This window comes from Metarhizium acridum (assembly GCF_019434415.1).
Source record: "Metarhizium acridum strain ARSEF 324 chromosome Unknown scaffold_29, whole genome shotgun sequence".
NCBI classification, from domain to species: Eukaryota; Fungi; Ascomycota; class Sordariomycetes; order Hypocreales; family Clavicipitaceae; genus Metarhizium; species Metarhizium acridum.
Genome location: NW_027094017.1, coordinates 1,863,817 through 1,874,760, shown reverse-complemented (window position 1 = coordinate 1,874,760; position 10,944 = coordinate 1,863,817). Strand labels below are relative to the sequence as shown.

General features: G+C 54.4%; 3 protein-coding genes across 4 annotated transcripts; all 3 read left to right on the top strand.

The window, feature by feature from the left end:
- The first annotated feature begins 365 nt into the window (after positions 1-365).
- Positions 366-1,239, top strand: J3458_004662 (uncharacterized protein). Its single transcript, XM_066118347.1, has one exon. The coding sequence runs from the start codon at positions 851-853 to the stop codon at positions 1,199-1,201; it is 351 nt and encodes a 116-aa protein (XP_065976951.1). The 5' UTR covers positions 366-850; the 3' UTR covers positions 1,202-1,239.
- A 250-nt stretch (positions 1,240-1,489) lies between these two features.
- J3458_004661 (uncharacterized protein) lies at positions 1,490-1,879 on the top strand (the record flags this gene model as incomplete). The annotated part of the gene is made up of 1 exon (XM_066118346.1): positions 1,490-1,879. The coding sequence occupies one exon, from the start codon at positions 1,490-1,492 to the stop codon at positions 1,877-1,879; it is 390 nt and encodes a 129-aa protein (XP_065976950.1).
- A 2,015-nt stretch (positions 1,880-3,894) lies between these two features.
- On the top strand, positions 3,895-10,748 carry SNT2 (putative PHD type zinc finger protein with BAH domain-containing protein). Of its 2 annotated transcripts, none has more exons than XM_066118345.1 (5): positions 3,895-4,155; positions 4,334-4,943; positions 5,233-8,188; positions 8,256-8,655; positions 8,713-10,748. In XM_066118345.1, exons 3-5 carry the CDS (start codon positions 6,428-6,430, stop codon positions 10,245-10,247), a joined length of 3,696 nt encoding a protein of 1,231 aa, XP_065976949.1. In that variant the 5' UTR covers positions 3,895-4,155; positions 4,334-4,943; positions 5,233-6,427; the 3' UTR covers positions 10,248-10,748. The 2 variants fall into 2 exon arrangements, with proteins under 2 accessions (XP_065976949.1, XP_065976948.1); XM_066118344.1 differs by lacking the exon at positions 3,895-4,155 and having other exon boundaries at positions 4,196-4,943; positions 5,233-5,722; positions 6,385-8,188; positions 8,713-10,718.
- The last annotated feature ends 196 nt before the right edge of the window (positions 10,749-10,944 follow it).

Sequence of the window (10,944 nt, the reverse complement as noted above, 5' to 3'; positions counted from 1 at the left end):
CTTATTACGTTGTTCTGGCGCAAAGAGGGTGCAAGGTACCTTGTACCTCCCACCACTCACCCTCCCCCCTCCCACCTCCCTCCAGATGTCGCCCACCTGCGCATCACGACACGCCCCTCCCTTCCGAGCGAGCGGCGTCTGGCGCACGCTGCAATGATTGATCCCGATTTACAGGGCTCTTCGAGGGCTGCCCCGCGACCCGCTATTGGTCGGCATGGCAAAACCCTGCGCCATTCCCTTTTGATATCGAGGCTGCCGGTGATTGGCGAGACCAAGATGCACCGCATCCATCCCCATCCGTCATCCGTTTGCCGTCCTCTGAGTTTGTAGCTTTTCACCACGCTCGCGGGTTTTTTGGCCTTTGGGGCTGACTTGGCCTGCTTACCTGCTTGCACGCTTGCGCATGCATATTAACGCTTCCCTGCACGCCTATGCCGGGGATGCATGGTCTGGGGACGACTGCAGATGTGCCTGGTGCTCTGTACGTGTGCGCAACACTCGGTCCATACTACTTAAGTACTAACTAGTAGGTATGTGCCCCGGGGCCCGTATGCACAATATTGAAAGGGCTCCTTGGGGGAGCCTGTCGACACTACTGGCATCCATGTACATACATACCTCGCGTTGGCCCCAACCACACACCACACTCCGCAGTTGTTTCTGATCATGTCTGCAAGCGCACTCTCTCACCCAAAATAACTCCCTGGCATTCTACGCATGCTCATCAGTTGTGCCTGTCCCGCTGCACGCCACGATGGTGGCAGGTGGGTGTTGATGTGAGATTATACAGCGTGACCTGCAGTTTGTGACTAGGGCCAGACAACACAGCTGAGAACTTTCTGGTGTCCGGATGCTCGTTGCCTGGGACTTAATGCTGTACAACATGCTGCAACTACCGCATCCCCGAGTATCAGAGAAGGCGGCAGCATCGTACCTGTCTATGTATTGCAGGGTTGGTGATGAATGCCCCCAAAACCTTGGACAGGGAAACCTTGACAGGACGCACTACGGAGTAGAATACAATGTAATGGGTTGTGTCCCTGTATTTTTTCCCATGACGCCGCCGAGCCATCATTTCGGCGACTGGCCAGATATCGCGATGCGCAAGGAGAGCCGCCCATCTTGCACGGCCCGACGACGTCTCGTTCAGCAAGCTCTTCCCGCCAAGAACTCCCCAGAGACAAAATCCGGCCCAGATTGATGTTGTCGCCGAGGTTCAATCGAGGGCAAGGATTCAACAGGCCAGCTTTGAGGCGATGGCGGTGGTTGTTGGGCGGCGCCGTGCCTCGAAGCCATACCATGTCGAGCCATTCGTCGAGCCTTGCGCCACGACCCCCGGCAGTGCCATCCGGTTGGACTCGGGTGACCTTGGGGGTGAACCTTGGCTTGGCTTCTCCGTACTTGCAGTCAACTTCGTCTTCCATTTCTTTCTATGTTCGCACGACCACGCACGTAGTTTTGTTAGTGCATCTTTTGCAAACTTGTCTCGATGCCGCGATCCGTCTGCTGGCGAAATCCTACAGTCCAGATGTCGCGTATTCGCCCTCCCTCGGCCACCTCCCGTCGCTTCAGTGCTGGGGAAGAAGACGACGACGAAGCAGCCAAGGAAGCCTACCGGGTCGACTCCTCCTCGCCTCCCGGTCAATCCTGCCGACCCATGTGTCCTCCCCCATCCTGGCTTGGCCTGCCAACTGCATATATCCCGCCAGTTCCAGTTCTGCCGAGTTACTTTGACTCAATTTACCGTGTCTCAGCTGCTCGCCAGCGATCTCGCGATGACAACCACAGCACAGAGCTTGGTCCTCACACAAGCCAGCGCCAACAGCCAACCGTGCTTGTCACCATTGAAGCTCCCGCAAGCAAACAAAAACTGTCATAAGCCCTTGGAGCACACAAAGCGCCAGACTGGGCCTGTCACTCCGGGCCCTGCGGAGAATGCAAGATATCCGTACTGTGACATGACATCAACCGTCTCTTCGTAGTAAAGATGCCCAAGCTCGGAACTCCAAGCGGACAAAGCCATCCGTTGGGCCTTTTTTTCCCTTTTTACTTTTCGTCACGGCTGTCGCCATCCTCCTGGCCAAGAGGGGGGGAAAACGGCAGACAGCAGACAGCAGGGCTCGGCAAAACCATCGTCGATTTTCTAGACTACGCCATTCTTGGCCGGCTTTGGCATGTAAGACAAGGCCAGCTGTTCGGTTCAGATTTTGTCCAGTTGGCGTTGGTGGGCTCCGTCAAATAGCCCTTGGCATGCCTGTGCTTGCCTTTGAGCCCCAAATCTATGAACCGGATCGCGCCGCATCGTGTCGAAAGCGACCTAGCCAGGCGACGCGCGATTGATGGTTCAATGGCCCGTCTTCAAGCTGGCTCAATGTTTTTGCAGACGCTACCAGAGAGCCCGTTTCTGCCTGCAAAAGTTGTGTGCTTTTTTGTGCATAGCCATGTGGCAGTAGAGACAATGAGATGGCTAGACTAACTGTCATGGGCAGTCGTGGCTGATTAGAGTTGGCTGGACTGTCCGAGGTACCTTGACAACATTTGAACCCGCTTGGTTGCTGCCTGCATGGGCTGAGCCTGGTTTGCCAGGGACTGCCATTTCGCCCATCTCGGGACGTATTGGCAGAGTTTTGATGTGTTTGATGTTTGATGCTACCAGTTGCAGCCTTAATGCACATCATTATATTGGGGTGGCAGCCCACGGCCACGGGAGAGGCAGTGAGGCAGCGGGGGTGTTGAAAGGAATTTTCTCATGCCATATCGAATAGAGAGAGAGAGAGAGAGTGTGTGTGTGTGATAAAAAGAGGGAGAGAGAGAGATAGAGAGAGGGAGGCCCGGACAAGCGAAGCCCGAAACGCCAACGCAGAATCACATTGTGTGGCGAGGCCTGACAGCCACGCCATCCCTCCCAACTCCATTGCTCAGTCCAAAGTCTCCAAGCACTGGCGTCCCAACTCTTCGCTGGCCTCGTTCGTGACTACAACTGTTGAAAAAACTGTGACACGCACATCTGTGTTCGCATTCATCCCACTTCGACCCATGACGGATTTGCTAGGTCGTCGGACTGCCAGTTGGGGTCTCTTGTCCCGCGCGAAGTCATCACGAAACTGGTTCCCTGAGATCTGGCCCTGAATCACTTGCCTTCATTCAGCCTGTGCCGACTCGGCAACACTATATCTGACCAGTGCAGCGTTTATTGCGCCGGGGAGTGTTAAATGTCCAAAGGGCGCCCAGTCGATCCTGCCGACCCCAAAGGGCCTAGGTAGTTCTTGTCATGATAATTGCTTGCCATATACTCCCCGTATTAGTTACAGACGTCGACGTCAGTGTGCAAGGACCCTGGCTTTCACGAGCGAGGTGACGCTTGACGGAGAGCAAATGCAGGGACTAATACCTCGCCGGCACATGTTCGTCCTGAAATTTCCTTTGCGGTGCGTCACCGAGTATGCCTCCCTTCGATGACACTTTGGCAAACACCGGAGGACGTTTCATTGACGACGCCAGCAACAACATGGGCGAACAAGGTGGGCGCTGATGAACGCCTCACAAAAACCTGGGTTGAGATCCGTCCACTCATCAATGGTGTGAGACTCGGCGGGCCTGCGTGGAGACCAAGGTCGCACTTGATGGCCGGGGTGTGGCATGTATATATAAAGTATACTGTATCGCTTCGCGTGGCCTCGCACCGCGGCTCGGCACTAGCAGATACTTTGCTCGTACCCAAGGCGCTAGTGCCGTCCCACCCATGCTCTGGTTCTCAAGTTGACTATGTCTACCAGCGTGGGACGTATCGAGCTAAACCAGGGCCGCCGCCTCGGGGGTGCCAGGACGTTTCTTTCTCTCTCCCGGCGCCTGGGAACCAGACCTCTCTTCTCTTTCAACCTTGTCTCCCACTCCATACGCCGCAGTTTCGACGTGATTCTGTCTCGTCGAGACTATTCATGTTCATCTCTTGTTTTTAGGAAACCCCGGCGTTGCGTGTGACAAGTTTGCCGACTCCAAGATATCACTTATTCTTTACCTCGCCGCCCCGTCCAATTTCCCACATACATCATCTCTCATCATTCACATAGACCTGGCGAGGGCATGCCTTCACACGAAATTCGCCTCACCTTACAGCCGCGCAAATGATCTGTTGATGCCATGGCGCAACAAAATGTGAGTTTCTCACGTCTACTTGGACAGCTGTTAAAATGTCCTGGAATATTTTTTTCCCTTCTTTCTTTTCAATGTATCCTCGGCTGTGTTCTGTGCTCTTACATTGTGGTTGTGCCTCATACCTTGCTCATTTACCCATTTGTCCGTACACTGCTAACCACGTAATTGATTTGAGCAGGACTCCAAAGTCACAAATGCGGACGCGCAGTCAGCGTCCGATCCCGTGAATGCCTCATCAAACTCTGATCCGTCATCCAAGGACTCGGGTGCTGATATGGCCGCGGGCTACGGCACGCGCTCCCGCAACAGAGGGGGCAATGCCCGCATTAACTATGCTGAAGACAAGGACATCGATATGGATGTCTATGACTACTACGACAAGAAGGACCAAGATGTGCCCAAGAAGTCGTCGCGAAAATCAGACGTCGCTGCAAATGGCGACGGCGCGGCACGTGCAGTCGTTTCGCGACGAGCTGCAGCAGAAGAAGCCAGAGCAGTTGGTGCGTCAAATCAAAATGGCTCCAAGAGCTCAACACCGAGTGGTGTTGGCGTTGGCGTTGGCGGCGGTGCATCTCAGGGCGCGCCAACATCTGGCGCGGCGCAGGGTTCACGGAAACGAAAGGCAGCCGCCGCGAATGCAGTCTCAACGAGAAAAGCAGGGCAGATGGGACAGCTAGAGGGCACGCCGATGCCAGAGACCAACATGCTGACGTTTGAGAATTGCAACCATCGCCCGGATGCGAATGGGTGCATGGTGGCTGACGATGGGACAGTGTTGGAACCAAATGGTGAGTGCTTCAGGGACAGACACCGACACCGACACAGGCACAGACAGGCACAGATACAAAAACGCAGACGCAATGCAGACACAACAGAGCCGCGCTCTCGAGTGAGAGTGAGAGTGAGGTGACTTGGGATCCTCTCGACTTTCTCTGCTAGTTTGGTTGGGTTGTTGCGTACCGATCCTGCCAATTGCACCAAGCGGCGCGGCCGGGATCCACTCATTTCGGGAGGACAGGGCCAAGGAGGCAGAACAAGGCAATTTCACCAGCATGCCGGCTAACCAAGGAGTCGCAGATCATGTGTACCTCGTGTGCGAACCGCCGGGGGAACCTTATTACTTGGGACGCATAATGGAATTTCTACATGCGCATGCAAAGGGCGAGTCGTCGAAGCGCGTGGACTCGGTGCGCATTAACTGGTTCTATAGACCAAAGGACATTGGGCGCAAGAACACGGACACGCGGCTGCTCTTTGCGACTATGCATTCCGACATCAGCCCTTTGACGGCCCTGCGCGGGAAATGTCAGATCCGGCATCGCGTGGACATCGACAACCTGGAAACGTACCGCAGAACACCCGACTGCTTCTGGTACGAAAAGCTGTATGACCGATACATACAGAAGAACTACGACCTTATCCCCACCTCGACTATTGTCAACGTGCCCGACAAGGTCAAGAAGGTGCTAGATGAGCGCTGGAAGTTTGTCTTGGTGGAGCAAGGGCGTGGCAAGGAGCTGACTAGCGCCGTGAAGCTCTGCAAGAGATGCAGCGGCTACTGCGCAAGGTACGTACCTGTCGACGTCTCATGCATCGTGTACTCTCGAGCCTTGCTTGCATACCATAAAGAGAGAAAGCCCTCTCATTACAACACGCCGAATCTGGAGCCCCCAAGTCTGGAGTTGGACATGCATGCTCCACGTCTTTTGGCCACTCGTTTGCCCGTCGTCTATGCAATTGCAGCTGGCTTTGCATTGCTTTCTCTGTCTGGCCTTCTCCCCCTGCGCTGTTCTTTCCTCTCCTTCCATCCTATTTGTGTCCAGATACGTCTGGACCTGACTGGCTCAAACACCCCACCCACACCCACTTTCCGAACCTTGCATCACTTCCTTCCTAGGCTTGGCTGTCTGTCTCCCAACTCTCGCACCCATCCGTGCTGTGCTCCAGACAAACCACCACCCACCCCATTTGTGACGCCACTGGCAGCGACATGTGCCGCCGCCATGCCATGCCCTCCGAGCTGGTATGCTCGGTATGCTCGTCCATTGTCATGGCCCCAAACATCTGCCATATACTGCCTCTGCGCGTTTGTATTTTGTGCAAGCTGCCAGAATACCAATTCAAATATGGAGCATGCAGGATCGGATGTTGTTTGATTTTCATTCCTTTCTTTCTCACTCGCTGAAGCCTATGCATGTCTGCTATACACTAACTCTGCTTCATCTCCAGCAATGACTCGGTGGATTGTGCAGTGTGTCAGAACACGTACCACATGAATTGTGTTAAACCACCCCTGCTCAAAAAGCCATCCCGAGGCTTCGCATGGTCGTGTGCAGCGTGCAGCCGAGCCCAGGAGCGCAAGCTCGAGGCTCGCAACACCCCTAATGGCACTGACGCTAATGGCGATATTGACGATGATGATGCTCTGGATGACGACGACGACGACATGCCCGGTATCATCACCGACCGCACCACCCCAGCGGATAACGAGGAGCATCACCACGCCACAGCGGAGCAGATTTATCAAGCAAGTCTTTGGCCATGGCGCTACCTAGGCATGCACTGCAAACCGGAGGATGCCCTTGATTACGATGACCGAATCCACCCTCGCGCAAGCACAAGAATTGGACCCCGACACCAAGCTAATGTGGGTGTTTGGCCTGGTCGCCCGGTTGAATATGTGAAGCCGCTGGAGACGAGAAAGGGCAGGGGAGCCCCTAAATTATCCAAAGAAGCTCAAATTGCTCAGGAAGCCGAGAAGGCGCTTCGGACCAAGCGACCCAAGTGGGTGCAGGATGAACCACCTGGTTATCAGGTTCGCGGAGAAGATTTGGACGAGAATGATCCAGCCGCCACGTCTACGCGCCTTTGGGCGCCGCCACCCTCCGACACCGTCAGTAATGATGATATTGTCGGCTACATGACCAAGGCCCAAGGCATGGCGAAGAGATGCAACATTCCAGAACGATCCACGAATCTTCAAGACGTTGCGCTGGAGACATTATTCCGCCACGATTATGATCCCGCTGCTGCTCTAAAGGCACTTTCAGACACCAAACGGGACTCATTCAAGGAGCCGACCCTGACCCCGGCTGAGATTAGGAAGTTTGAGGAGGGAGTAGCCAAGTATGGGTCAGAGTTGCACCTGGTGATGAAACATGTGAAAACAATGAGATCCGGTGCGGTAGTACGGTGGTACTATACCTGGAAAAAGACCGAGCGGGGCAGACAGGTCTGGGGGTCTTACTCTGGCCGTAAAGGCAAGAAATTGGCCAAGAAGAAAGAAACTGCTGCCTCAAAGGCGGCTGATGATGTGGCTGACGCTGATGACGATTCGGCTTTCGACACAGAAAAGGCCCTCGTTCAGAAACGCAGCTTCATCTGTCTGTTTTGCGAGTCGCAAGACTGCCGACAATGGCGTCGAGCACCCGCCAGTCAAGGTCCCCTTAGCGAAAATGGAGGCAGGGCAACCAGCAAGGACAAAGGCAACCAGTCCGTGGTGGCTCTGTGCCGACGTTGTGCTGAGCTGTGGCGCCGATATGCTGTTCGTTATGAGCCACCGGAGGAATTGATCAAGAAAGCTGGTCAATCCGGAGCCAAGATTTGGAAGAAGAAGCAGGAGGAGGAGCTTCTCAAAGAGATTCAGATTGCGGAGGATATGGGCTTGATGAGCCCTTATCGTAGCTCCACGCCAGCTGCTTCGGTCAACGGGTTGGAGCCGCCTAGAAAGAAACTAAAGGGGGCACCAGAAAGAGACACAGATGCTGCAGTCTCGGATGCTGGAAGCAATACTACCGTCTCACGAAAGAAGGACAAGACCGCGGAAACTACACCTGTTCCCGACTTGCCAAAACCACGAACTCTTCCCTGCGCTATTTGCGACCAGATGGAGCCTCTGGGCGACCAACATCTCTCCTGCAGAGAGTGTCGCTTGACGGTGCATCGTCACTGCTATGGTGTCATGGACCATCGGATTCAAGGCAAGTGGATTTGTGACATGTGCTCGAATGACAAGAGCCCACAAGTCTCAATTGTAAGTGCCGACTTCTCCTCGTCTGCTTACAGGTTGATCGGTACTGTGACTAACTAGTAATGTCCAGCAATACAAGTGCGTCTTGTGTCCAGTTGAATACACCGAACAAGACTTCATTGAGCAGCCCAAGCTCACACACCATAAGAAGAAGATGTCCGACAAGGATCGCGAGCGTGAGAGACTGGAGGTCCAGCAGGCGCGGAAGGCTGCTGAGTTCTATCGCAAGAGACAGGAAGATCTCAACCGGCCTGTTAACCCTCGAGAGCCACTCAAGCGCACGGCTGATAACAACTGGGTTCATGTTACCTGTGCAGTATGGACCCCTGAGGTCAAGTTTGGTAATGCCAAGGCGTTGGAACCGTCCGAGGGTATCCCGTCAATTCCCCGTGCTAGATATGATGAGGTTTGCCAGGTCTGCAACCAGCAAGGGGGTGCTTGTGTCTCTTGCCACCAATGTCGGATACCTTGTGAGTAGCGGGCAATAACGTATGCGAAAGATGCGAAAAGGCTAACGGGAATTGCAGACCACGTGGAGTGTGCTCGCCAGGCAGGCCACCTTCTTGCATTCGACATCACACCTGTGAAGAGTAGCCGTCGCGATCAGTTCAACATTGTGACGGTGAAGGGAGAGATCGGAATTATGTCGGCCGTACTATGGTGCCAAGATCATATTCCCACCAAGACGATAGCTCACAAGATGCATGATGTCGTCAACGAGTCGGGACTAAGCGCACTACAGCTTTACGTTCAAAATTACAAGCAGGCAGACCTGACGCTGACGGGCACTGTGCGCAAGGCTAATCTTATGATGGCTGCTGCCAAAATGTCCGGCCTTCCTCTTGTGCCGGGTGCTCGACGGACGTCGACTAGTACAACAACAACAGCAGCAGCTCCAAATGGCGCGTCGAGTCATTCGCGCAATAGACAACCGATTGACGCAGCAACGAATGCTCAACAGCCCGGAGAGAAGGTGTGCATTACCTGCGGCATTGATGTGACGCCTAGATGGTGGCCGATTGAGAAAACACAGGAACGACAACTCACAAATGGACACCATGGTGCGATTGGATTCGAGGCACAGAAGTTTGTCGAGCAACGCAAGTTTCAATGCCACAAGTGCAAGAAGAATCCCCGAACGCCCAAGTCATTTGCTGCTGCACGTCCATCGCCTCCACCAGTTGCAGAGCCTCCCCGACAGCATTTGGGCGGACCACACAGCCAAGCACCCGCACCACCATCGCTGCGAAGCCCTTCACGAGTACTCTCTGCGGATTATCGAGCAGCTCCTTTGCGTCCAGAAATCCATTCACTACTGCATCATCCATCATCCCATGCTCCGCCACCACCTGGCCCGCCAGCAGCTCATGGGCCACCACCCGGAGGACATCCCGCCACACACTCGCAGGCGCATTCGCTCGGCTCTCGGCCTGGGCCTGTATCTCATGGCTATCCCCAAGTACCACCTCCAAGAACAACGTACAACGATTGGGGGAGCCAACACGGCTCGCCGACTCGACATATTAATGGAGGACCACCACCACCACCACCACCACTTCACAATACTGGACCACCTCCAGCATCAGGTCTTACAGCGTTACGACCACCGTCTATGTCGGGGCCACCCCCAGTGGCCGCAGTCTCTGTACCACACCAGCGTCCACATGGCTCCCCGGTATATGGAAGCGCATTGCCCCCCTCACCGCGACGACTAAACGGAACGACCGCATCGTCTGCTTATGTGCCCCCATATGGGAGCGCTCCTGCTGCGGCGCATGCTTCGGGTCCACGGCATAGTGCTTCTCCAGGCTTAAGTAACGGCGTATTACCTCCTCGATCAGAAGGATTCTCACATGGACTACACCCACAACGGCCGTCCTATGCTGGCGGCACACACGGCAGTCCTCCACTGGCTCGAAGTGGTCTGGCTCCGCCAGGTGGACCACCGCCTGCTGGCCATGAATCAGCGCACTCGGCTAGCGGGCTTGGAAGTCGACCCCCGGAAAATAGACCGGCCAGCGGGGCAAGCGCAAGCCCATCGCTACGGAATTTGCTTTCGTGAAGCTGTTGAGAAGTATCTTAGAACGGAATCAAGGAAGCAAGGAGACATGGCCATGTGGTCATGTATTGTCTTTTCGCAATGTTTGTGTTAGTGTTTTGTAGAGCAAAGCGACAGGGAAAAACAAAATGGGAATCTGGAAGACCCAGAAGGCGTTATTTTGCTTAGTTTCTCTTTCTCCTTTATTCTTTTCGTTTATTATGGGGATTGGGAACCGTGAGCTCTCAAAGGAGTTACTCGTTGTATCTGATTCAATTTGGGAGTCACATGAGTGCTTTTGGATTCAAGTTGGATGAGTAGAAGTAGAGACGAGGGGAGGATGCTACTACCTGTATATTATTATATCGAACGAGGTTGGAGGCCTTGGATCTTGGCCCCTGAGTACTGTCACGTACTTGCGGATATAGACTCGTCTGCCCCGCCGGGCGACGGAAGGGGAGCCGCGGAATTAAGTAACGGAGATACATTCTGGGATCTCAATTTGCCTATTATTACAAGCATCCATGTGAGGAATGATATGGACAGTCACTGGACAGTCACTGGAGAGGTGGTGTTCACTCCCCCCCCCCGTCCAGGGTTAGGGTCACGCCGAGCCCACCAATCAACCGAGGCCCTCCCGTGGCCCAATGAAGTTTGATGTCAGATCCTCGTCAGCTCTGGTCTCCACTGACAAGGTACAACGTCAGTCCAACAGCTTGCA

What these genes read in the sequence shown, in the direction of transcription:
- J3458_004662 (XM_066118347.1), top strand. Translation starts at nt 851, where the DNA reads ATGCTCGTTGCCTGGGACTTAATGCTGTACAACATGCTGCAACTACCG.
- SNT2 (XM_066118344.1), top strand. Translation starts at nt 4,430, where the DNA reads ATGGCCGCGGGCTACGGCACGCGCTCCCGCAACAGAGGGGGCAATGCC. An exon ending in GACAGTGTTGGAACCAAATG is followed by an intron (nt 4,944 to 5,232) that starts GTGAGTGCTTCA and finishes AAGGAGTCGCAG; the next exon opens with ATCATGTGTACCTCGTGTGC. An exon ending in CCACCAATGTCGGATACCTT is followed by an intron (nt 8,656 to 8,712) that starts GTGAGTAGCGGG and finishes CGGGAATTGCAG; the next exon opens with ACCACGTGGAGTGTGCTCGC.